Source organism: Callospermophilus lateralis, chromosome 8 (assembly GCF_048772815.1).
Source record: "Callospermophilus lateralis isolate mCalLat2 chromosome 8, mCalLat2.hap1, whole genome shotgun sequence".
NCBI lineage: Eukaryota > Metazoa > Chordata > Mammalia > Rodentia > Sciuridae > Callospermophilus > Callospermophilus lateralis.
Genome location: NC_135312.1, coordinates 59920512 through 59947567, shown reverse-complemented (window position 1 = coordinate 59947567; position 27056 = coordinate 59920512). Strand labels below are relative to the sequence as shown.

The 27056-nt window shown below is 38.6% G+C and overlaps 1 protein-coding gene across 1 annotated transcript in view; it reads right to left on the bottom strand.

Annotated features, from left to right (window-relative positions):
* Nucleotides 1-15095: 15095 nt before the first annotated feature.
* Nucleotides 15096-27056, bottom strand: part of Fras1 (Fraser extracellular matrix complex subunit 1) — a 424900-nt gene continuing 412939 nt past the window's right edge. The window contains exons 71-74 of the mRNA XM_076864881.2: nt 21762-21928; nt 18779-18984; nt 17381-17527; nt 15096-16266 (exon numbers count right to left, since the gene is read on the bottom strand). Of these exons, the coding sequence (XP_076720996.2) occupies nt 15673-16266; nt 17381-17527; nt 18779-18984; nt 21762-21928 (1114 nt within the window). The 3' untranslated portion in view covers nt 15096-15672. The remainder of the gene's footprint in view (nt 16267-17380; nt 17528-18778; nt 18985-21761; nt 21929-27056) is intronic.

Genomic DNA, 27056 nt, shown 5'->3' with positions numbered 1-27056 from the left:
CTCGACAGCACTTGTTGTTGTTTGACTTCATAATGGCTTTCATTCTTACTGGAGTGAGATGGTATCTTAGAATAGTTTTAATTTGCATTTCTCTGATTGCTAGAGATGGTGAGCATTTTTTCGTGTAATTGTTGACTGATTGTATATCTTCTTCTGAGAAATGTCTGTTCAAGTCCTTGGCCCATTTGTTGATTGGGTTATTTATTTATTTGTTTAACTTTTTGAGTTCTTTTTATACTCTAGAGATTAGAGTTTATACACAATGGAATATTATTCAGCACTAAAAAATAACAAGATCATGGCATTTGCAGGGAAATGGATAGCATTAGAGCAGATTATGCTAAGTGAAGTTAGCCAATCCCTAAAAAACAGAGGCCAAATTTCTTTTCTGATATAAGGGGGGTGACTCAAAATGGGATAGGGAGGAAGAGCATGAGAAGATTACCACTAAATAGGGAAGAGAGGTGGGAAGGAAAGGGAAGGAGAAGGGGAATTGCACGGAAGAAGGAAGGAGACCATCATTGTTATACAGAATACATGTATGATGATGTGAGGGGGAAAAAAAAGAAGTGTGTCACATTAGATTGGGTAGAGAGAAGTGATGGGAGGGGAGGGGAGGGTAAGGGGGGATAGAAAGGACAGCAGAATAAAGTAGACACTAGTATTGCTGTATGTATATATGTGATTATATGACCAATGTGATTCTGCAACCTGTACACTCAGAATAATGAGAAATTATACTCCATTTGATTCAAATGTATGATATGTCAAGATTATTGTACTGTCATGTGTAACTAATTAAAACAAATAAAAAATAAAAAGAGAATTCTGCAAGTTTTATTTAAAAAATGAATCCAAAGAGGGAAAATTAAAATCCCACTGGGAGATTGTAGAAAGCTGTTGGAAGCTGTAAAAATGAGAAATAATTGGAAATGGCATTCCTGAGTACAAAAGCAGGTCAGGAGAGAATGCATGCGTTTTTCCTTCTTCGAAGGTGGAAGAAATTCTAGGATTTGTTTAATTTAAGCCAAATACAGAATGACAACTAAGAGGAATGGAATGACAAAATTGATCTAGAAAAACAATTTACAAAGTTCCCACAGTCTATGGTTGAAAACACTGATATTAAAATTTTTAAGTTGTAAAACATTTTAAAGATACTATGAGAATACATACTATTATAATAATATAGATTACCTATATACCAATGATCTAGTTGTATTTAATCTTAAAAATTATGCTGTATTTAATTGGAATATTTCTCAAGATGTTTTTAAGACATACAGATATAATTTGTCTTCCTTGGGTATCCTTTTTTCTGATCCATTTCTTTCTCTTCTCTCTCTCTCTCTCTCTCTCTCTCTCTCTCTCTCTCTCTCTCTCTCCCCAGACATAGCTCAGCAATAAACTCAGTGTTATTATTATTATTACATATGATATTATATAGTTTCAAACTACTGGTGTATCCATAAATATTATGTAATACTGTTTAGTATGCTTTAAAACTTTTTAAATACATGGCATTGTGATGTATATTCTGCTACTTACTCTTTCTGTCCAACTCTAGCTATTGTAGGAGCTACTGTCATTCATTAATTTTAACTGCTCTATGTATTCCATTTTATGGCCATATCACGGTTTACTTATCCTTCCCCTGCTGATATATACTACATAGTTCAGTATTTTGCTACTATTAATAATGCTGCAGTGAACATTATTGTACATATCTTCCTGTTTGCAAATGTGTGAGTTGCTGACTTAACCATTTGATATAAAATAGAAAAGGGTACAAAATGAACATTGAATGCTTGGAATAAGAAATGATTTGTTAATATCAGGAGGTAGGAATAGACTTGACAATTATTTTACTCTCTTACAACTTGTTTTACTTTTGGTACAGGGGCTTAAAACAAATCATTTATTCTGTCAGATAGGTAGGATGACAGGGTGGCTGTTCTCTGTGTGTTCATTCTGGGGCCCAGGTACCCAGCAGCTACCTGGAGGAAGTTCTTCTCTTGGTGATGTCAGAGGACAAGAGGGCACTCACAACTGCACAGCACTTTTTAAGCCCTGGCTTGCATTCTGGCTGTGAACATTTTGTTGACAAAAGAAGGCAACATGTCAAAAGAGGCCAAAGTCAAAGGATGGAGAAGTACACTTTGCTCTGTGGAGTGTGGGAGCAGAGAAATCTTTGAGCAATAATTACTCTATCTCAGCAGCACCCAGGGGGTGGGTACTAGCAACATGGCTAAACTTTGTCAATATAAGAACAACTAGGGAAGCCCCTTTATCCAATGTTTAGGCCTAGGGAAGATAGCAATATGTAAGCTCTCAAGATCTCAGAAGACTATTGAGCATGAAAAGAATAGCTTTCTAGCTCTTATCAACCAAAAAGCCATGAAATATTATTTTAGTATTTAGAACTATAATTCATAATATTAACTAATATTTTAAAAGCATCTACTGAATGCCAGGCACTATTCTAAATGCTTTGCATACATCATCTTTAATTTTCACCACAATCAGTTGAGGTAGGTTCTACCATGTATTATTTTTAAGATGAGTAAACTACAGAATATGATTCTGACCCAAGTCCACATAGCCAGTAAGTTGGGTGGTTGAGATTTGTCCACCTAAATAACAAAGATAAATTCTCCAAATAATAATGTTAATTATTTGAGAATAGAAAAGTATTGCAATGGGAATATATATATATATATATATATATATATATATATATATATATATGAAATGATGAGAATATTTAAGGCAGCTAAGGCAAGGGGAAGTTTCTAAAGGCAAACATTAAAAAGATTATGCAAAATATATTGAAACAATAATCCTTAATCACAGGATTAATAACAAGGGTGGTGCCAGGCTGAGGCTGATCACACTGTTGCTGGACATGTATCCATGCAGATTTTTTTATAAGGTTGTGATAGTCTTTATTTAAATTCTTGCAGATTTTTTGGTGATAGTTACTATCAGTCAGTCATGGGTGAGAACACTGCCTATAGCTTTTTGTATTTTTGTTGTTATTATAGTTAGAGTTGACATGAGTGATTCCAATTTTAGTCAGATAACTTTCACAGTTTCAAATACAGGCAGCCAGGTTCCAAAGCTTACCTTAATCACTAGAACGAACTACCAATAAATCTATATATAATGCCAAGGGGATGACCAGAGGATCCCCCTTGAGGATGAAGGAGAGGAGAAAGCACTAGCCAGTAATGTAGGTGAAACCATTCTTCTTTTGAGTTCAAAAGTGTTAGAGTTATAGTCCCATTCTCTAGCAAGAGGTACTAGTCATTACCCCTGTCAGCTCAATTGACAGGAAATAAATATAGGCTAAGAGGAATCATGCATTAAGTTGGTCTGTTCCATTTATGAAAATACAATTATTCAACAAAAGATTCTCATCTGCAACCTTCAAGTTTATGTGCAGCAGCAGGAGAAAGGGCAGGTGATTTGGGTTTTCTGTATTCTGCCCTTCAGATCTCTGTGTGATATTATGATAGCACATGTGTGGGCAGAATAATGGCATCCAAAGCTGTCCAGAATGATCCCTGGAGCCTGTGAATATGTGTCACCTTTCCAGGGAGAATCATGGAATTAAGGTTGCTATTGGAATTAAGGTTGCTAATCGGCCTACATTAACATCACGAGATCATCCTGGATTATCCAGATGGGCCCAATGTAATTACAAGGGTCTTTAAATGGGGAAGAAGGAGACAGAAAAGTGAGAATCATAGAAACGGAAAGGTGTGAAAGAATCAACGGGTCATGGCTAGCTTTGAAGATGGAAGTTGGAGAGGAACAAAAGGCAAATGGCATCTAGAAATTAGAGAAGGAAAAGAAGTGGATTCTCTTCAAAAACGTCTAGAAGAACACAAATCTGATGACACCTTGATTCTAGCCCTATAAGGCCTGTTTCCGACCTCTGCCTTCAAAACTATAAGATAATAATATTCACTCTAAGTCTGAGTTTGTAGAAATTTGTTACAACAGCAATACAAAATGAATAGCAACACTTCTGCACATACCCTATACTAGGTATTGTTTTCTTCTACCCTCAAAGCTGATCAGTTAGAGCATCCCACAAGAACAAAACATTAAGCGAACAAATATTGTTATGGTTTGGACCTAGAATACTCCCCAAAGCTCATGTATCGAAAGCATGGTTCCCAATACAGCAGATAACAACCACCACCAAAAATCCTGAAAAAAGGCAGAGGACAAAAACATCTACAGAGGAGCAATGGTAAGAATTACACCTGGCTTCTCCTCAAAATCCGTGCAAGCAAGAAGAGAGTAAAATGAAATGAAATGTTGAGAGAAAAATTCAATCCCAGCCACTCAGGAGGTTGTGACAGGAGGATCCCGGGTTCAAAGCCAGCCTCAGCAATGGTGAGGCCCTAAGCAACTCAGTGAGACCCTGTCTCTAAATAAAATACAAAATAGGGCTGGGGATATGGCTTAGTGGTCGAGTGCCCCTGAGTTCAATCCCCAGTAACTGCCCCCCGCCCCCACTGCCTCGTCAAGGAAGACAGATAACCCCAGCAACCTAGAATTCTGTATATCACAAACACAGCCTTCAGAAACAAAAGATAAATATTTTCTCAGACAAACAAAAAACAGGGAGCTTGTTGCAAGTAGAAACCTGCCTTGTAAGAAATACTAAAAAGAAAATTTTCAGAAAGAATGAAAATGACAAAGATCAGAAGCTCCAGTCTCTAATCATAAAAGGAGGAACAAATTAAGGCAAAATAATAAAAAACTTTCATTTTTCTTATTCTCGATTGATCTAACAGATACCAGTTTAAAATAACAACAGCAACAATGCATTCTAGTACATATATGCTTATGTATAAGTGAAATGAATGACAGCAATCCTGCAAGCAACTAGAGGAAAGACTTCATAGTTTTTTGGTTACTTTAAATACATTAAAAAGATAATAAAGAACTAGGGCTGGGGATGTGTCTCAAGCGGTAGGTAGCGCGCTCGCCTGGCATGCGTGCAGCCCGGGTTCGATCCTCAGCACCACATACAAACAAAGAAGTTGTGTCCGCCGAAAACTAAAAAATAAATAAATAAATAAAAGAACTCTATAAGCAACTCCATACCCATAAATTTGCCAATCTAGATAAAGTAGACTTGAGAGAAACAATGTGACATATGTCACATGAGAAGAAATAGGACAATCTGAATAGGCCCTTACTTATTAAGGAAATTGAATTAATAATTAACAACCTTCCTAAAACAGGAAGCACCGGGCACAGATGGGTTTATTGGGCAATTCTACAGAACATTATAAAATGATTTATGCCAGTTCTCTACATTCTCTTTCATAAGACAGAAGCAGAGGGAATACTTTCTAACTCATTCCAGGAGGCTCATACCCAAACCAGACATTACGAGAGTTAAGAAAATTACAGAGCTCTATCTCTTATGAACATAGATGCAAAGTATTTACTAATACTTTGTATTTACTAATCAAATAAATACAAAGCATTTACTAATAAATAAATACAAGTAAATACAAAGTATTTACTAATCAAATACAATAATGTATAAAAAGAATTATACCCAACAAACAAGTAGAGTGTATCCTAGGTGTGCAAAGCAGGTTCAGCATTCAGAGATCAGCTAATGTAATCCATTGTATCAGCAGACTAAAGAAGAAGAAGAAGAAAAAAAAAAAAAAACATGTCATAGCAAGAGATGCAGAAAGAGCATTTGACAAAATCCAACACTTGTTCATGATAAAAACTCAATAAACTAGGGGTTGAAGTTGTAGCTCAGCGGTAGAGTGCTTGCCTTGTACATGTGAGGCACTGGGTTTGATTCCCAGCGCCACATATAAATAAGCAAATAAAATAAAGGTCCATTATATACACACTCAATAAACTAGAAACAGAATAAACTTCCTCAACTTGATAAAGAGTGTCTACCAATCAATTTTCAGCTAACATCAACTTTAATGGTGAGAAATTTGAAGCTTTCCCATTAAGATCAAGGAGAAGGCTTGGATGTCCCCTCTCACCTCTGCTTTCAACATTGTTCTGGGAATCTTAGTTAATACAATAAAATGAAAAAGAAAATAAAAAGGTATTTAGAGTGGGAAAGAAGAAAAGAAATAAAACTATGTTCACAATGTGTTTTTGTAGAAAATACAAAAGAATAATTTAAAAAGAGGCAAACAAATAACAATGACAACCAAAAACTCATGGAATTAATAAATAATTATAGAAGAGTTATAAGATATAAGGTTAATATTCAAAAGTCTACTACTCTCCTTATATCAGCAATGAACAGGTGAAATCCAAAATTAAAAACATAGTATCACTTATATTAGGGCCCTCCAAAATGAAACACTTAGGTGTAAATATAAGGAAACATGTAGATCTCTATGAGGAAACCTTCAAATCTTTGATGAAGTAAACTGAACAAGATCTAAACAAATGGAGAGATAATTCATATTTATGGATGGAAGATTCAATATTATTAAGATGTTGGTTCTTCCTAACTTGATCTATAGATTCGATGCAATCCCAATCAAAATCACAGCAAGTTATTTTGTGGATATTGACTGATTTTAAAATTTATATGGACAGACACAGAGTCAGAATAACCAAAATGATTTTGAAGGTAAAGAAGCAAGTTGGAGGAGTGATATTACCTGGCATTAAAACATTCCATAAAGCTATAAGAAATCAAACAGTGTAGTATTGGTGAAAAAAATAGAAAAATAAATCCAGAAAACAGACAAGAGATTCCAGAAATAGACCCACAGACAGATGGTAAACTGACCCATCACAAAGGAGCAAGGGCAATACAGCAGAGAAAAGAGTTTCTGGACATCCCTATGCAGAAAGTGAACCCAGACATAGACTTTATACTTTTCACAAATACTAAATCAAAGTGGAACACAGATTAAATGTAAAACACAAAGCAGCAAAACTATTAGAAGATAGCATAGGAGAAAATCTAGATCACTCTGTATTCTGAAAATCTGGAAATGACTTTTTAGATGAGACTCCAAAGGCACAAACTCTGAAAGAAAGGATGATAATCTAGATGTCATTAAAATTTAAAAATTCAGCAAAAGACACTGTCAAGAGAATAAAATGACAACTCTCAGATGGGAAAAAATATTTGAAAACACATCTAAGGTAAAGGACTCTTATCTAAAAATATACACATAATTCTTAAAACTCAACAGCAAGAAAATAGGCCAAACACCTTGACAGATACCTCATCAAAGAAGACTCATTGATGACAAATAAGCATTTAAAAAAGATCCTCCACATCATATGCCATTAGGAGAATGAAAATTGAAATCATAATGAGATATCACTATACACCTATTAGAATGGCCAAAATCTAGAACACTGAGAATACTAGATGCTGTTGAGGATGTGGGCCAATGGAAACTTTCTTTCATTGCTGGTGAAAATACAAAATGGTACAGCTACTTTGAAAGATAATTTGGCTGTTTCTTACTAATGTAAATATACTCTTACTATTCAATAAAACAATTGCACTTTTTGGTGTTTACCCAACTGATGTGAAACACATGTCCTTATACCAAAAACTGCACATGATGTTTATAGCAGATTTATTCATAATTGTCAAAACTTGGAAGCAACCCAGATGTCCTTCAGTAGGCAGATGGATAAACTGTGGTACATCCAAACATTGGAATATTATTCAATACTAAAATTAAATGAGCAATCAAGCCATGAAAAGACAAGGAGGAAATTTAAATGTATATTATGAGAGAAAGAAATCCAAAAGGGCCGCAAAAGGTGTACTTCCAACTATAAGACCTTCTTGAAAAGGCAAAACTATGGAGACAGTAAAAGGATCAGTGGTTGCCAAGGGTTGAAGGGAGGGAAGTATAAGTAGGTGAGCACAGAGGATCTTTAAAGACTACCCTGTATAATATGCTAATAGTGGGTACATGCCATTATAAATTAGTTAAAGCTGATAGAATATACATCAAGAATATGTCATATAAACTATGAATTCTGCGTGATAATGGTGTTTAATATAGGCTCATTGGTTGTAAGAAATGTACCAGTCTGGTGGGGAGTGTCAGTAATGGGGGAGATGGTATATGTAGGGGAAAGAGATCTCTCTGTACTTTCCATTCAAATTTACTGAGATTCTATAACTCTTCTAAAAATGAAGATGTTAAAAAATACATTTTCCTTTTAGTTTTTCCATATATATATATATATATATATATATATATATATATATATATGAATTTTTATATATAATGCTTAGATCTGGGGAAAGGGCTTGAAATATTGTGGATTTTAGGAGAAGAGGAACATCAGGAAGGCCATAACAGTTGGGGAATGAGACCCAATTGAACAGGTAGTGAACATCCATAAACATGATTTGGATAGATTCCTACTTTCTTTTAAATTTTAAATTAGTGTGCTCTATATTTCTCGATCAGTGATAATAGGCTGCCTTACTCCTATTACTGTTTTTCTAAGAAAAGTTTAGTAAATTTAAAGGAGTACGACTAATGAATGACCATGTAGTTTGTAACTTCTGGTTTGGTTTACTGACAATAACTTTGCCAGGATACATTTTTTCTCATCTTTCAGCAGGTAGTACTTCATTTTTTTTTTTCACCAGGGATTGAACCTAGGTACACTTAACCACTGAGCCACATCCTCAGCCTTTTAATATATATTTTATCTAGAGACAGGGTCTCACCGAGTTGCTCAGTATCTTGCTAAGTTGCTGAGGCTGGCTTTGAATTTGTGATCCTCCTGCCTCAGTGACACGAGCTGCGGGGATTACAGGTGTGTGCCACCCTGCCCTGCTACTTCATGCATTTTTTTTTTTTTTGCTTTGACTCAGTATAAGTACTTTGGCCTTCTTGTGTGTGAGCTGGAAAGACAGGAGCAGTCCTCAAAGCTGGGCCCTGAGACCTGGAAACTTGTTAGAAATACACATTCTCTCAGACCCCATTCCAGGTCTATGTTTTATCAAGCCCATCAGGCTATTCTAATGTACTTTGAAGTTTGAGAACCTCTGGTTTAAGAGGAGATTCAATGGTAAAAGTAGAGAGATGAACTTGCTTAACACCCAAGTGCATTGGGAACCTGCTAGATTTGCAAATCTGAAGTGATGAGCTTTCTGTCAAAAGAGAAGATATGACTTCATTCTGTACTCTATTCTGCATTGTAACTCCCTTCAGAGATAGACTGTTAAATCCCAGATCACTAGGAATTCTAAGACTAGCATAAGAGGTAGGTGGCACATATTTATCGAGAACTTAATATTTATGCCAGACTTTTGAGTAACTCACTTTACTTACAGGATCTTGTATCCTGTTGAGCCAACTGTAAATTAGGTGTGGTTGCTTCTATGTTGCAAATACAGAGAGACTCATAATGATTCAGTAAATTTGCAGATTGCAATCCTCACAACTAGGAAGCAATAGGGCTGAATTCATATCTGGAAGGAAATGAGTAACAGGTGGTGTTTACACGGAGGATTTATTGTAATTGTTCAGGTTTAGGATTTAACCTCTTTGGTTTCAGGATGTCAACTTTAAAATAAAATACACTCTGAGTTTTGTGAGTTTTTCTAGATGTAACGACTGTCCACTTATGACCATTTAGACTAGAATCATTTCTTCATACACTATAAAACTAGTATTGTTTCCCCAAAGGATGACTTTTCTCAAAAGGTAATGTTAGATGATGATGTTAGGATTCTAGAAACCAGGTTAATAGTTATTTTAAATTTGTTTAAAAAAATTAGAAAAAATTGTTTTGATGAAATTTTCGTGATTCTGAATACTTGGAACTGTTCCCTAGCTTTGTAAGAAATTAATTTTCCTATCACATTTTCTCTCTGCTTGACAGAACTATTTAAGAGTCAAACTTAAAACTTTACAGCAAAGTTATTAAGGCATATTTAAAATGTATGGCAAAATTTGAGGGTAAAACCAAATGACCAAGTGGTTATAGATATTGAATATTTGTTTGCTCTTATACGGTGAGCTGGGAGCTGGCTCATACCAACCCATGCAAGCCAACTGCTAAATGTTCAAGAATTTCACAAGTCAGTTGTTAAACAAAGCCATTACTTTAAATTATTAAATTGGAGTCTGGCATGGTGGCACATGCCTACAGTCTTAGCTGCTTGGGAGGCTGAGGCAGGAGGATTGCTTGAGCCCAGGAATCAAAATCCCATCTGAAAAAACAAAATTAAATTACTATACACAATTGATTGAATTAAGTTTAAGACAAAGGTAATAGGTGCTCAAATTAATCACTTCCTAATTATTTTTACTACATTTCATTATTGTTGATGCTCTTGAGGTTATTTTTGTCTATTGTATGGCTGTGGTGGAAATACTATAAAAATTAGTACTACTGTGCACTTCTTCTCAACTCTGTATTCAGTAAAATTATACTGGTGAGTTTAATTCAGCCACGGTAGGAGTAAATACAACACAAATGTGAGCAAATGCTACAAATCAGGCTTCCCTTGATTCCAAAAGTGGTTTGTTAATCATTTATCAGCACACCACTTTTTATAATATAAAAAAGGGCAAATTTAAAATAAAGATTTGAGTTCAAGTGTTTGTGTTTGTTTTTATTAAAAAACCAAATCCAAATGATAGTGAGTTTAATAACAGTATACATTAGGGTAGAAGAAAGAAAATATACTCAAAGTATTTGAATAAACAGTTTAAGAAAGGTACTATTTACGGAAGTGTGGGCAGGGTTAAGACAGTCACAGGGATGCTGATGTCCCCGAGACTATGAACAACATGAAGTCATTGGTACCTCCATGCTTGCTTGGGCAAGGGAGGCAAAGGATTTATCCAGAAACTGCAAGAACTGAAACTGTGGAACCTGCAACAATAGGACCTGTGGCCCAGATGGAATGCATCCCTGGCCAGAACCACAGCAAAGCAGGTGGGGCAGGGACAGCACCACCGACACTCCCCAGCTTTTCTCTCGTATCTGGGCTGCACTTGGCCAATCATACTGGAAGCCAAGGCAAGAGAGTCATTTCTGAAACATTCCTTAGTGGGGTATATAAGGGGGGCATCTTGAAACTGGGTTTTGATTATTTATGGAAGTTCTCTTAGAGACTGGGATCCTAATAGATTTTTATCACTTGTGGACTAATCTTAGAGCCAAAATGAGCCTAAGGGTAAAATTCTATTAGCTTTCAAAGAGAGGGATGCAGTGTGGGTCTATGATATTCTATCAACCAAGTAATGGAGTTTTTCATGACAAGCATTAACTTTAGGTTATAGGGGCTTGCAGCCATTTTTAAGCAATGCCAAGTTGTGCTTGTGGAAGCCCTCAAGGATTTGAAATTCTGGTGTTCATATGGAACTTCCAAAGAAAATTATCTAGGACAATTACCTCAGAGTTGTTATGAGGACAATGAGGAACAGAATGTGAAGGAGTTATTGCACTTGATTTTAGCATTGCTAGAGGTCCCCGATATAGAATTTTACCAGGGCTCTTAACTATTCACAATGGAACAATCTAAAGGGATCTTGTTAGGAGTTATCTCTGGCTTGTTTGGGGACAAAATCTGTATTACATGCCGTGGTATCTAAATATTGGTATCTAAATATGGATATTGGACTACATATAACCTTCAAAATTCTCAATTTCATGTAGCATAACTTAATAACATAGTAATAGTTAAAAAGTTATTAATATAGTTTTCCTTCATCAGCTCCCATTAAGTTTCTTCAAAACCCTAGTCTATGAGATATTTTAAATTTTAAATGAAGGTGTATTTTCTGTCAGTTATCTTCCAAGATTCTAAGTTTTAAGGCCATGAAATTCCTGGTCTCAGATGCATTTTTATAGACAATCCTAACATTACATAGATTGGCTCCTGGGATAGCTTCCCTATGCACCCTAGAGAAATGCACTCCAGGAGTAGCGTCTGCTCTTAGCAAGGGCCAGTGAGGATCTGAAGCTTACATTGAGCCCATGGTTCCCAGGAACTTCTGGGCTTGGTTTGGCATCCCTTGCCCAGATTTTATGAAAGCACACTTTCTCATCTTACTGAGTTTGCAAATGTGCCAAAAGAGCCCTGCTGGTCACTGTCACTTTTTGTTTTTGTTTTATCAGAGGGTAAAGGGACACAAGTGCACAGGCTTGCAGAATGCCAAGACGGTCTGGGCGCAGTTCCATTCTGTCACTGCTATTTTTCTCTTCTCAAGCCAACAAACATTTTCAAACTTTTTTTTAGAGCCCTGATCATCTCCAGGGTGAGTTATGGACACTTAACAAATCTTTGCATGTGCATAAAAGGACATAGTCATCCTCACATTATATCAAGGGTCTTGAGAAGGCTTGATGGTTAATATAGTGTAAATAATTATCCTATCATATTACATATGGAAATCTAAATTTTTCCTCTTTCTTCTAATGTTTATGTCCTGATTGCAAAAGAAAAGCTATAATGATAGTAAGAACATGTAATTTATTCAGCATCTTGTTCTTAGCAGAGTTAACTGGTTTCATATTTAACAACATTAGAGGGGTCTTTCTTCAAAAAAAAAAAACCCAACTCAAAATTTCAGAATGATTTTGCCATCTTGGTGGCAATGTTTATGTTAATGAGATGAATAATTTAAAAAGAATATAGCAAAACAAACAAAAACCAACCAGACTGTTATTTATTAATACAAATTTATATAGTGGCATATGGTATTGGAGAAATCAGGAATTCATAACACACAAATTCATATTAGAAATACAAAAAAATCATTTGAGGATCAAGAAATCAGGTTGACAGCACCACGAATGTTTTACTCAGTTTGAGCAGGTGTGTAGGATCCGAGAATAACAAATACCTATAGGAGTCTGAGACTGAATATCATAAAACTGTGAAAACACATTCCACACTATTTCCCATCCAACAATAGGGATCTGCAGGAGTCCTCCAGGAGGCCTGGGGTACTATAAAAGGGCAGCAAGGCAGAAAAATGGTTCAGACCATTATTTCTTTTAACCTTCACAGCCGGCATATGATAGTGAGTAGCAACCCCTGAGGGTTTTTTTGTTCCTTCTCACCTGAAGGCATGATATAAAAGGTTAGTAACACACACACACACACACAAGGCATTAGTGAGCAAGTCAGAGAAATGGAAAGCAAAGCTTTCCTGGAAGTATAATCCACATTAGTCATCAAATTATCTGATCCCTAAGATGAAGCATAAAATGTAAATGAACTGAACACTTCTACATCAAAGGGGTGAATCTCAACTCCCCATCTCTTAACAATTTTTATTTAACAAGTACGCATTCACTAGAGAAGTACTGACATTCCAAAATGTGTATATAACGGGGTGAAGGGCAAAAAGAAAGGGAGGCAGGAATATTGCAAGGCTCACCCCTCCAGTTCCTCACAGGATGTTGCCCTTGTCAATTTACACCCTGTGTGCGGAGGCTGCCAGGAGCATTCTTAGGCTTCCATCTCCCTCCCCACACTAGTTTCATTCTGCCAACTGTCTGCAATCTCCCCAAACACATGTCCTATTCAGTAGTAATGGAAGGGGTGTGCGAGAACATCTGAGCAAAGGAAATGTGCTGCTTTAATGTGTGAGCATCTTGGCACTCAGAGCAGTGACTAGTGACGGGCCAAATGGAATGCTCCTTGCTCTCCAGATGACTGGCTCCCTGTCCTTGCAGAATTAGCATTCACCCTCTAGGCTGTTCTGGAGAAGACTTCGTGCCAGGCTAATCAGCTCTTCAGCCGTGAGACACCAAGTCTGGATGTTCTGAGGCTGAGACAGAAGTTCTGCTTGAATGGCCCAAGCTGGTCTGAAGTAGCACCTCTCCAATCGGGAATTTCTGGGCTCACCCCAATTCATCTTGAGAACCTTACACTCACCTCAGAACATGAAGTCAGACTTTCCCTTTAATCTCCTGTTCTGGGTACATTATTCAAACTTTCTCTTCATGCCTCCTAAGGATCACTGCCAGTCATGCCTAGGTAAAGCAGTGTTTCTTTGACCCAGTTAAGAATGTCATTTCATAATCCAAGTAAATTCTCTACTCACCCTTGTCATTTTGCCAACCATACTCTCTCATCTTCTCCTTCTAAATTTCTTCCTCTATCTCTCACCCATTGCACTGTTCACTTACTCACTCGACAAACTCTTCTGGCATGCATGCCTGTGACAGGAACTGCGGAAGAATGAAAAGGTGTGGCTCATGCAGGTCCTGCTCTCAAGGAGCTTGGAGTCTGATAGAGCTGCCTAAAACTTTTCATGGTTCATTCTGTTTAGGTTTGAGTACTATGGTGTTTCCAGTCTGGAATGTTCTCAAAGAGCTTGACTCAGAAATTCTAACACAAACATTACACAATGTGAACGGTCTGTCATTTGCTCAGTGACGATGGCGTGCCATGCATCAGGAAGAGAGCAGGTGTTTTACTCCTGAATAATGAAACTGTGCCTCCAGTTCAAAACAACATGACATGCATGCTTATGTTTTTGCCAATAAGGCAGAAATAAAAGAGAAGCAAAGGCAAGCCGTGAGCACACCACACACAGAATAGGTAAGCTGATATGTGAATGCTAAATTATTTTAAAGCCACATGTTTATGGCCTTGTCATGTGCTGATATGGTAAAAATAAGTGCCTGAGCTACCAGAAAAGAACCCCCAAAGAGAAATCCCTGAAATCCTGCATCAGGGACAGTGCCTACATCTCCTGACAGACAGCAAGAGGACCAATGTACATCTGTTTATTCTGATTTCACTCCAACCTGGGCTTCCTCTTGTTTTATTCAAATAAATCACTTACTCCCCTAAAATGCTAACAAAATTAAATACCCACTGGTAGCAAAGCATGTGTGCTTGTCTATTACTGGACTAGGCAAAGCCTGGGGTAGCAGGAAAGTGTTGTTCATGATTTTTAGGCATCCATGGCATACAGAGGCCAGGGTGCACTGGATCTGTTGTGCAGGATCCTGCTTCAAGACCAGGTCCCTACATTCCCCAGGTCAATCCTCTCCCCTTTGTAAATACTTGCAGAGAAGCCCTCTAGTATGAAGCACACGTATACCCCTAGTTGTGTAAAAGGCGTTGGAAAAAGCAAAATGTACTCAGAGGTCATGGCAACTCTAGGCCATCAGGAGGAAACAATGTTCAAATAGAGCTGTTGTGCTGATCAGTAGATTTTTGAATGGAATCTGGGTGTCAGCAATTGGTACTCTATTGTCCAGAGTCCATGAAAAGCCCAAGAAGGAGAATACTGGAGGAGGGGGAGGAAGCCAAAGGTCCTATATCCCACTCACTCTCGGAGAGATCTGCCACATCCTCTGAACTCTATCTGCTACCCTAATTGTCCAACACCCGTCCTAACGCTAAAACACTTGTTTCTAAACTCAGCCTTTCACAGGTACTCTTAGTAGCTCCTGAGACTGAATGGGGTCCACAGACTACCTCTACTCTGGTACTCTGGGGGTCTCAGTGGTTCTTTGTTTCACGAGGTAGCTCAGTTGAGTCGATGTGTGTGATGTGTGCCGTCCGCCACTCAAAGCTATAATTTTCCCTTTTTTTTTTAAATCTGCAAGATTATAAAAATACCAGTATTTCCCCGCTTTATAAAAATGATTTTAGATAAAAATACACATGGGTCTCCTCCATTAAACTTCTGTTCCATCTTGTAAATTGTTGTGAACTCTGACTTCCAGATTCAATTTTTTTACTTTAGCACCTTTGAACGGATAGGCCCCCTCCGTGTCACTCAGTATGTTGACATTCCGCACAGTGCAGTACTGTCTGTTCACGTTCTTCTCCACCCTGTCCTGGTTCCTCTTGGGCACATCCACCTTGGTGTTCAGAGGGTATTCTTCCAAAATGTCCTCCGTGGGCTGTTTCTTCCTCTGCTTCTGGCATTTTCTGGTGATGAAGCAAGCCACCAAAAACAGCAGAAGTAGAAGCATGATTGCAGCCAGGGCGCTGCCAATGGACGCCCCAGTTTGGGACAGAGAAGCAGCCACAATTGGCTCTTGCATCTCCAGATTTAGGGACTTCATATTGGTGCCATTCTTGATTTGGTCCCCTTCATTGTCATAGATGAGGGAATCATCAAGGGTCAGCCAGCCACTGGGGTCCACCAAGTCCCTTCGGTGGCGCCTCAGGGGGGCTGTGAGAGAACGCTGGACCCGGGGTCCAGAGACGGTGTCTGGGCCAATGATGTAGATCACCTGGAGATACCACTGGTGTCCTGCTTCCACCTGCAGGAGGAGGGACACAGGAGACAAACCACATATGTCACTGTTGCCCACGGACCATGTCTGAAGAAAGGAAATGGAAAGACAGTTGCCACCATATGATTAGATAGAAAAATGGTTTCAAGAAAAGCATTAGCTATGGTTAAGCATCTTCTAAAACACAGAGGACTAAACCAACCATTATGGGTTTTCTCTTATTTCCAAATTAAGATGATTTTGGTTCAGCTAATCATATTCTTCTCGGTTTCTCTACCAGTACATGGAATAGCCTAAAAACTTATTTTTCATGGTTTCTTTAGCTAAGTGAATGCTTATGAGTTATTGGTCTTTATTGATGGTAGTGACATAATTCTATTAATAATCACATTCAATCAGAGTGATCTTTAATTGTTCACTATGCTAATTTAGTATTTATGATGAACTTTAGCTAAAATGGAGCATTCAACAAATACTTGACACCCATTTCTGACAGATTCTTGACAAAACAGGCTACATCTGAATACTTCCTGGATCGTCTCCTGAGAAGTTAGATCGTCAAGTATTTTATTCCCTTTCATCTACCCCCACTGAAACCCTCCATGGTTTTGAAATAACTTCTGAAGAGTGATTATTAATAGTGCCAAAATCCAAGGTCATGCATTACTATTTGGAAACAGCAAAACAGTGAAACTTGATCTTGGAAATTCATGTTTATCGCTGGAACTTAGGGTAGTTCCATTTAACTGATACTAGTCACTCTAGCCATTCTAAGTAGCGGTATTGTGTTTATGATTTTTTTCAATGTTTGCCATGTGGCTGTGAAAATGAGCAGGTTCAGCAGAGAGTCACAGAGGTAAGCAATTCAAAAGAATTTAGGAAGGACTAGAGCATCATATGTAGACCAGGCACATACATGACAGGTGACTGTATGCAAATTAAATAACTTTATCATTGCTTTGGTCTACTGAGGATAGATGGTGAAATTCTGGGGTGAACAATAAGCTTAAAAATAATGAATAAAAAGATCTGCCAACCAGAACACTGTAAAAAGAAACTGCCAGTCCAGAGTACCCCTTCCTTCCAGCTTTAAGGTGGACTTGGTTCTAAGCTTATCTTCTAGCCTTCTCACCAAACTCACCTTGTAGAGGGCATCTACTTTCAGAGTGAATCCATCCACACCTGGCATACTGCTGACCACATGGAAATCAGGCAACTCAGAAGCAAAGTGGGCCTCAAAAGGTACATCATGGAAGTACTTATCAGTGACCTCTGGCTGACTGCGATCCTAGAATTTCCGACAGAAGGAATATAGGCTTTAGAATGATGGAACAGCTGTACAGGTAGGTACAATCACGGGGAGGAGAAAGGCAGTCTCCACTGCTGCTTTGGGTCAGAGAATATATTGCAGATGGCTTCTCCTTAAGTCAACAGCTGTCTCTGGGTACCCATTGTCTTCTTTAAAGGAGCAATTTGCTGGGTTCTGTGATCTCAAAGCAGAGTGAACAAGCCTAGACCAAAAGCTATTTGGTTTCAAGTTATTTGGTCTCAAAGCCCTTTATACACTTAAAAAGCAAGGAGCCCCCCAAAATTTTTGTTTATGTAATTTCTATCCATCCACATTTATTGTGTTAAAAATAAAACCTGAAAAATTAAAAATACTTACATTTTTTTATTTGTAGATGGACTCCATGGCCTTTGCTGTATTGATTTATTTCTATGTGCTGCTGAGAATAGAACCCAGTGCCTCACACATGCTAGGCAAGTGCTCAACTACTGAGCTACAACCCCAGCCCCTTAAGTGAGATATTTTTCAGTGAAAATATCTTTAAATACCTTTATTCCTCTTCTCCCCTCCCTCCCAAAAAGATGGCTGGCATTGTTTTGCATTTTTGCAACTCTTAAGAACAGACTGGATTTTCCTAACTGCTTCTGGACTCAATCAGTTGTGATATGCTGTTTAGTTGAAGTCTATGAACAAAATCTGGCCTCACACAGCTGTGTGGTTGGAAAGGGGAGGAATGTGTTCATAGCCTTTTCAGATGATTTCTGTGGATATTTTAAAATACGAAATCAAAACCTGGCAAATGATTTTTTAAAAAAGATTAGTTACAATGTGGAGTCTCAAATCATATCAATAAATTTCTCAAGTTTTCTTCATGGATGAGGGAACAAGTGTGAAAAATTGGTCTTATCACTGTACTGTGACAGCAGTTTTGAGCTTGTGGGCTCCCTGAAAAAGTCTCAGGGACTCTGGAGGTCTTGGCACCATCCTTTGAGAAACAGTGACTTAGAGTTTCCTCTTCCTGGGCCATCAGTACAGCACGGTGTTGTTACCCGCTGTCAATATCATATTTGGTAATGTGTGGGAGTGTTTAGCTGATCAGAGAGAAACAATAACATATATATATATATATATATATATATATATATATATATATGTCTGTCTGTCATGAAGAGTGGGGTTTTATCTGCTTCAGACAGAATTCACAGCTGGGGAAGTCCCCTAGTTATCTGCCTCTCAGCACTGACAGCTTACCAATAGCAGAAATCTGTGTTTCAGGTGTTTGTTGGGCTGAATACATCCGTACTGTGGTCCTTCATTGTAGATTGTTCCTGTAGGATCAAAGAATGGCACATAGCCATCCTTGCCAGTACAAAGATAGACTTTCTCCAGCTGCAGTTTGTAAGCAGAATTAAGATTTTGTTCTGGATTCCAAAGTACTCGGCCATAAAGGATTTGACCTGAAAAGATTGAAAGACATTAATTAGGTCAGACTTTTAAAGAACAAGAAATGTCAAGGGTAGAAAGGATTTAACATGCTCCCTTAGAGTCAAAAGTACCTTTCTCTGTTCATTCATCATTTATCGCTGCTTTAAATCTATAAACACCTAAAACATTATTTAAGCATTTAAATTAAGCCAAACAGGGGACACAAAAATGACGGAGAGGCAGGTGAGAAGACAGAAATAAAAGCAAAGTGTTTGACAGAAATAGTTAACATTTATTAAGCTCACTACCTGCTAGGTGCTGTATTAATGTCCTAATAACTCATGGGGTGCTCACAGTTTCAGAGAGGAGGAAACCAAGGCACTGAGTGTCTAAGCAACTTGTTCAAGATCTAGCAATGGTGAAAGTGAGATTCAAAGTCAAGGCACAACCTGATGAATCCACAGCCCACCCTATTAACCCCTACAATGCTATACTGTCACATGCCACAACAGAAAAAGGTTAGTCACACTAAATGAGCAGAGTTAAGCATAGAAATCTAGCTGGGGAGAGGCAGGGAAGGGTTTAAGAAGAGGCTATTAGAACAGTATACTGAAAAATAAGCAGGAATTTGTCAGTGCATTTGGGGTGGGCGGGGGGAAGGCAAGAGAGAGAATTCTAGGCAAAAGAAAGTCCATGAGCAAAATACTGAATGCTGGGCAGGTGTAAATCATGGTATGGGCACTGTTTCCTTTGTGCCTGCTACAGCACCAAGTTCTTTACCTGCATTCTCTTATTTAATCTTCCTAAGAGTTCAAGAGAGGCTCAATCATTGTTGCCACTTTAACTCATCCATGGCTCACATCAATGATGAGGTGGGAGAAGAATTTGAGCAAAAAAATACATCAGACTCTAAATGCTTCTCCAAAGCATTAATTGTGTGTCAAAATTCAGAAATCCTAACCAAAGGGGAAGATGCAGGTGCAGAGGCTCTGGCAGTACAGACTCCTGGGCAGAGAACAATCGTGCTGAGGATGCTGGACATGAATACATGACTAATAAGAAACATGGAAGCCTTTATGCAGGGGAGGAATAGCAATACAACCTGGCTTTAGAAGCACAGAGCAAGGAGCAAAGACAAAGAGACTTGAGTACAGAAGACAGGAGACTATTTTAAGGTTCTAGTGAGGAATAGGCATCTAGAATACAGCTTTGAAGCAATGAATTCAAGAAATGTCTAGGGGTCAGAGTCCATTCATCTCAATAACAGATGGAATGTAGAATGGGAAGAGGAAGTTGAGGGCAAATGAGATGTTCACCAGGAACACCTAGCACAGGGGATGCCATTCATGGAGCAACAGATGGGAGAGAGAAGTCCAGTCCAGTCTGAAGGAGAGCTCACTTGGGCTCAGCAGTTCCAGATCTGCATGTGGAAGTGCAGAAATGAATAAGGAGAGATCAGAGATAAGGTCGAGGTTATGGCATGGAGTAGAAGGGGTACGAATGTTGAGAGTAAAGGAGTGGTCCAAGCCATGGGGATGACCAGAGGCAGCACTCAAAAAGAACAGAAGGAGCCAAGAATGGGACCTGGGAATAGCAAAATGGAAGGGGCAAAAGCAGAGGCCCAGGGCAGGAGAGAAACAGAACAGAATCCAGTCTGTAGCAAACGGGAGAGAAGAGGCAATGAAGGGCCATGGAGACAAAGTGTGCTTACCACTTCTTTAGGAGGTTTGTTAGAGAAAGGAAAAGTTTGAAGCTGAGATGAAGGTAGTGTTGAGGGAAGGTTTGTTTGTGTGATGTGCTGGGCTTGAATTTTTTTTTTTCCTTTATAGCTGTGTGTGTGTGTGTGTGTGTGTGTGTGTGTGTGTGTGTGTGATGCTAGGGATAAAATCCAGGGCCTCATGCATGCCAATGATGTGCTCTACCACCTAGTTACAGATCTTGCCCCTTGTGTATGATTTTAAAATGAAAAAATAAAAGACTCGGATATGAGAAAATTTAAAGAAACAAAGACAGTCAAGAAACAACTGAGAGAGGAAGGGCAGACAGCTGAATAATTCATTTATTCTTCCAATGATTATTTGTTGAGCTCCTGGGGATGGTGCTATGATGTACAAATTTGATATCTAGTCACAATCTCATGGAATTTACACACAAGTGGTAAAGAGAGACACTAAAATAAATAAATATACAATATGCATAATATTAAAAATGTGATAAGAACTACATACAATGAATAGCACTCTGCAAAAGTGAAATATGTAGAGCCCATGTTAGATTGTCTGGGTGTCAGGGAAAAGCTTCTTTGTGGAAATTCACAATTAAGTAGAGCCCTGAAGGACAAGGAGAAGCTAGCCTTTTGAAAAGCCAAGGGAACATGTTTGGGGGGCAGGTGAGGGACTGAGGGATCATTTCTAGCAGAGAAAGCATGACAGAGAGTATATGTGGCATTCCTTTGAGGCTGGGAGCAGTGGAGGCAATATTATAACCTAAGAAACTGGCAGATAAAGCAACTTACCCAGAGTTAGTGTGTTAGAATGCGATTGGAAATACCAGTCTTCTTACCACCCAGACAAATGCTTTTCCATGGTAGTACACTATCAACCATTTAAGAACTATGAGTGTGATATTATTTCATAACATGAAGGAAGAATATGAGTCTGGTCCTTGATTTGACCTTGGCTGGCCTGAAATCATCCCTGGAGAATCTTCACTAGGGAGGTAACTGAGAGCTGAAGGGTAGGGATTCTACTCCAGGAACTTTCTCATGCTTAGGCCGAGCCTCTTTCTGCAGGTAGAGGAAGCAACTCACCTTTTGAAAAGGCTCCTTTGTAATCCATTTCTGCCAGTGACATGTCGGATGTGTTGGGATCCATTAGGAACACCTTCTCGTTATTGCAGAGCTGAAATTCGGTATTGAGTGAATACACCACGGGCACAGGACGGTTGGTCTGCTGGAACGCAATGGGTATCAGGAATCTAAATGTGGGAGAAATAAGAGCCACTTGAGAGCAGGGTTAATTTTGCACGTGTCATTTGAGCTGCCCTCTCTTCCCTGCCCATCTCAGGACTGGGCACAGAGCTTTGCTGTGGGCACTGAATATTTACGAATACAGAGACATATGTGGGAGAACGACTTTATTTGATCTTTATGAGGTTGATCTGTTCTTTTGAACAGGAAAAATTTAATTAGTCTTTGAAACTCTTTGGTATCCTTTGCTTTTCTCCCCTCTTTCATTCTGAGGGCCCTTCAAGTTGCTCTCTGATTGCTAGATGGCTCCCTTCCATGGTGTGTGCGCCAGAATTCTTCCCAGTTTGCATGCTCTGAGACTCTATTACTCTTCCACCCAGGTCAATATTCACTCCATGTGCCACTTTTTAGGGCATTGCTAGGAGACACTCTCTTACACCTCCCTGGCCTTCTTCCTTGGTCCCTTCTCTGCCCCTTCTGGTAGGTAAAAACTCCTCCAGGACCAGGGGCCTGGGAGCCCTGATGTTCTCTGTCAATAATCTCACTCCAGCCTTGCCATTGAGTCCATTTTCCATCCCAAAAGTAGGAATGTCATGCTTAATTCCCTAATCCTGATTTCTCTTCTGAGCTCTGGAAATACCTATCTGCCTTCCACTGACTGCTCCTCTGATACCTTTGGCTTATCTCAAAGATACCTCAAACTCGACCTACTCATCTCTCACAAACTTGATCTTCCTTCTGGTGTTCCTATCACAGTGAAGTCCGAGTCCTTCTGAAAATGGTCTTCATGGAGTCACTCTTACTTCCTTCTAATCTATTTTATATAATGCAATCAATGAACTCTATAATTTAAAAAAAAAACACTCATATTTGCTTATGACCTTTCCATTTCTAGGGTGAAGAACAACATTTTAACAAGACTCATAAAGCCCTGGCCTTTGCTTATTTCTCCAGCTTCATCTCCTGCTCCTCTCCTTCTTCCCCTCCTTTCTGGGGGATTTAGCCAGAATAGCCTTCTTTTGGGCTTGTGACTGGTTCTCTTCTCTATGATCTCTACTGCCTCAGGAGTCATGCATTCAGATAATCACCAGGCATTAGTTACTATATGACAGACACTAATCTAATAATGGAGATTTGTCTGTGGACAAACCAGAAAATATGGTCCCAGGGAAGTTATACTGTACTGAGGATGTAGTCCGCAAATAAGCTTAAACATAATATAACATGCTAGAAGGTAACAGGTGATAAGGAGAAAAATTAGGAGAGACAAGGAATGCTAGGAGAAGGTTGAGATGAAAATCCTAAATAATATTGTCATGGATATAAATTAGCACAGCCACTACGGAAAACAGTATGGTTCTCAAAAAATTAAAAACAACTAGTTATCCCACTATTGAATATATATCCAAATGAGATGAAATCAGTACACTACAGAATAGTTGCACTCCTGTGTTTGTTACAGCATTATTCATAATAGCCAGGATACAAAAATAGATAAAGTGTTCCTTAACACTTGGATAAAGAAAATGTGGTATGAAAGATATACACAATAAAATACTACTCAGTCCTGAAAAAGGAGAATCCACAATTTGTGACCACATGGATGAACCTGAAGAATATTATGTTATGTGAAATAAGACACAGAAGGAAAAATACTTCATGATCTCATTTATATGTGTAATCTCAAAAAGCCAAATACACAGGAAAAAAGAGAACAGTAATTACCAGGGACGAGGAGGAGTGGGACATGGTGAAATGTTGGCCAAAGGAGGCAAAGTTGCAGTTAGAGAATGAGAGTGTCTAGGGTAAAGCATGATGGCTATAGGTCATAATATGGTTGCATACTGGAAATTTACTTAGATTACCAAAGAAAGGTGACTATGTGAGGACATAGATACATTTATTTGCCTGACTGTAGTAACCATTTCACCACATACATGAATATCAAACCATCTTATTGTACATCTTAAATATGTGCAATAAAATAAAGAAAGGAAGGAAAGAATTTCTCAACTCTGTTGTAGCTGAACCATGGGGTGTGGCTTATTCCAAAGTAAAACTGCATTTGCCAAAGCAGGCAGAGAGTGAATTGTACTCTGGCTGCAGTTTACTGATCCCTGACCTGGAAGGTTGGAGCTACCCTTCACCAAGATGGAAAACGGTAGAAAGGAATATATCTGGTGGAGAAAGATAAAGACATGTTTTGGACATGTTAAGTTTGAGAGGCCAGTCAGAGCCAAGTGGAGGTGCTGAGTAATCAGTTTGATGGACAAGTGTCAACTCCAGAGGTGAGCCCTGGAAATGTTTGCTTGTACTGAAAAGCTCGAGAGTGGAGGATAAAGAAAATCTGTAAGGAAGTGAAAAGCAATTAGAAGAGACTGTTCCAGCCTGATCCTGAGGGCGTTCCAAGTTCACAGACTATGAAAAGATGGAGGACCAGCAAAGCAACAGAGGAAGAGCCAGCAAGGTTGAGAGAACCTACAGTGTGATATCTCAGTTGAGAGAAGAAAGAGGTTCAAGGGGAGACGTTGCTCAATGGCTAAGTGCTGCTGAGGGTACTGAAAAGGAAGAGCGAGGCTCCATCATCCCAGGATCAGGAACAGTCATCACTGACCTTGATAAGAACTAGCTGCATTGAGGGCTATCAGGAGAAGCTTGGCTGAGTGGTTTAAAAGATGATGGGCAGAGATTAATTGGAAATCATGAATATAGACAACTCTCCAGAGGCATACTGCAGGAAAAGAAATGAGAAAAATGTACATGGAGAGAGAAATGGAATGTCAAGACACTGTTGTTGTTGTTTTTGAAAGATGGGAGAAGTTGCAACTTGCTTTTCAGCTGACTAGAGGGATTCATGGAGAAGAGAGAATTGCTTGAGATGTTCTTTATAAAGTGGACTAGAGACTTCAGGTACTAGTGCAGAGGAAGGGAGGCTGCCTTTGGAGAGGAACTCAGAGACTTTGTTGGTACCAACAGGTGTACAGGCATAGACGCATGCAGGTGGGTAGATATAATGATGGGAGCCTGTGTAAGTTCTCTTCTGTTTCCACCACATGGCAGGGCACAAGGTTATTGGCTGAGGTCAAGGACAGGTGAGAGAGCAAGCAAGTTCAGAGAAGGAATAAAACAGTTTAAAAAGTGGAAGAGTGGATGGATTAGGGAACTAATGTATTTTGCTTAGTGGCCCTAGAGATCAATTTGAGATTAGTGATAATGAATTTAAAGTTTTCTGGCTTTGATCTTGCTAAATATTCTGCCAGAGCACACTCTCCTCTTACTCTTACTTATCCTTTAGGTGGCAACTTGAATTCTTCTCTAGGAGGTTTTCCTTCTTGCTCTTACCTTCAGGCTAGTTTAGATCCCTTGGCATCCATTCTCATATACTTTGCATGTTTCAATCGCAGAACTTCTCATGGTTTAAAACTTTATTTCAGTGTGTGACTATGATTGACATATACGTCAGCACTCCAGATTCCATGGTCTCTACTGGCTCAGCATGTATGCTCAATGCTAAGTTCCTGATGCATGTTTTTGTCAAAGAACAGTGAATGAGTGATCACTTCAGTGTTTTACTCTGTTTTGTATTTTGAAGGTGTCCCATTGGGTAGACTGGAGAGGATGCAGGAAGAACTTGAAGCCCACACAAGCCAGAGCTAACTCTGCTTCAACAGCTCTGATATCACCATTGGTCATATCAAGAGCTCATTTGCCTGACTTGGGGAAAATGATTTTTTCTCATTGATACTTACACTGCTGGAATCCACCACAATGCCTGGTGCATATGACGTTAATGTTGATTACATGGGATATATAACAAACCTGAGATTATTATAATAAATAATAATTTTATAATGGATTATAGACCTCACAAAAGAGTTACAATATGAAACACATTTTTTTCAATTAAATCTGAATTCTCTATGCCAGTCCTGATTTTATTGTGTGTTATAATTCTAGGGTACACATATAGAGTCGTGTAAAGAATTGAAAGCAAGGTTAGGCCTGGAAGAAAGAATGGAGAATCTATAAGTAATGATCTCCCTGAAGTAAGGCAAGGACATCAGTATCCTCACAACACTCTCCCCCTGCTGTCTCCTCACCTACACCTCTGGGCCTGGAGATGGGGCTGGTACCTTTCTTGCTCCATTTTGTCATTTTCAAATCATTGCTTCTCTGTACTTTTAAAAAACCCAAGTACCTACCCTGGAGAAACTGTTTTTTATATGATTTATACCAGAAAATGTTCACATATATATAAATATTTTCTGTAATAGAATCTGCTACAATAAACTAAATAGAATGGTCAAATAAATTGTAGAATATTCCTACGATGAATACATTAATGCAGTGAGCCATAAACTGCAGCTACATGAATCAACAATGATCCATGGAGAAAAGAAAAAACTAGCAGCAGAGAGAATTCACACAATATGAAACTTTTACATAGAGTTCAAAAACATACAAAACCATGACAGGTGACCATGAAGTAAAGCCATAAAGCAAAACTAGGGATTGCAAATACAAATATCAGGTTAGTGGTCATCTTAGTGGGAGGAGGCAGGGAGTTTGACTGGATAGGACATTTATGAAGGACTGGTAGCCAGGCACAGTGGCACATGCCTGTAATCACAGCCACTGGGGAGGCTAAGACAGAAGGATCTCAAGTTCAAGGTCAGGCTCAGCAACTCAGCAAGATCCTGTCTCAGAATAAAAAGTAAAAAAAAGGACTGAGGATGTAGCTCACCGATAAAGCACTCCTGGGTCCAATCCCCAGTATACATAAATAATTAATTAAATAGGACTGGTAATGCTGTGTTTCTTGAGGTGGGTAGTAAACACATGTTTATTTTACATATCCATAATTTATGGTCCTCTGAATATCTGAAACATTTTATAATTTTAAAATGTAATATATGGTTAAAAATTCCTTAGCATATCCTGTTGAGTTATTTGCCTCTGTTCTTCCTTATTGCAGCCAATTACCAATTTCTGGTCACCTTGCCTCCCTTAATGTAGATGACTATGATGTTCTCTAGCCTTGTTCCTGCCATCCACCCATCATCCTCATTTTAATATCCATATGGAAAAAAGATCCATGGAGAAATCTCACCTCTCAGTTTCCAGCTAATACCAAAC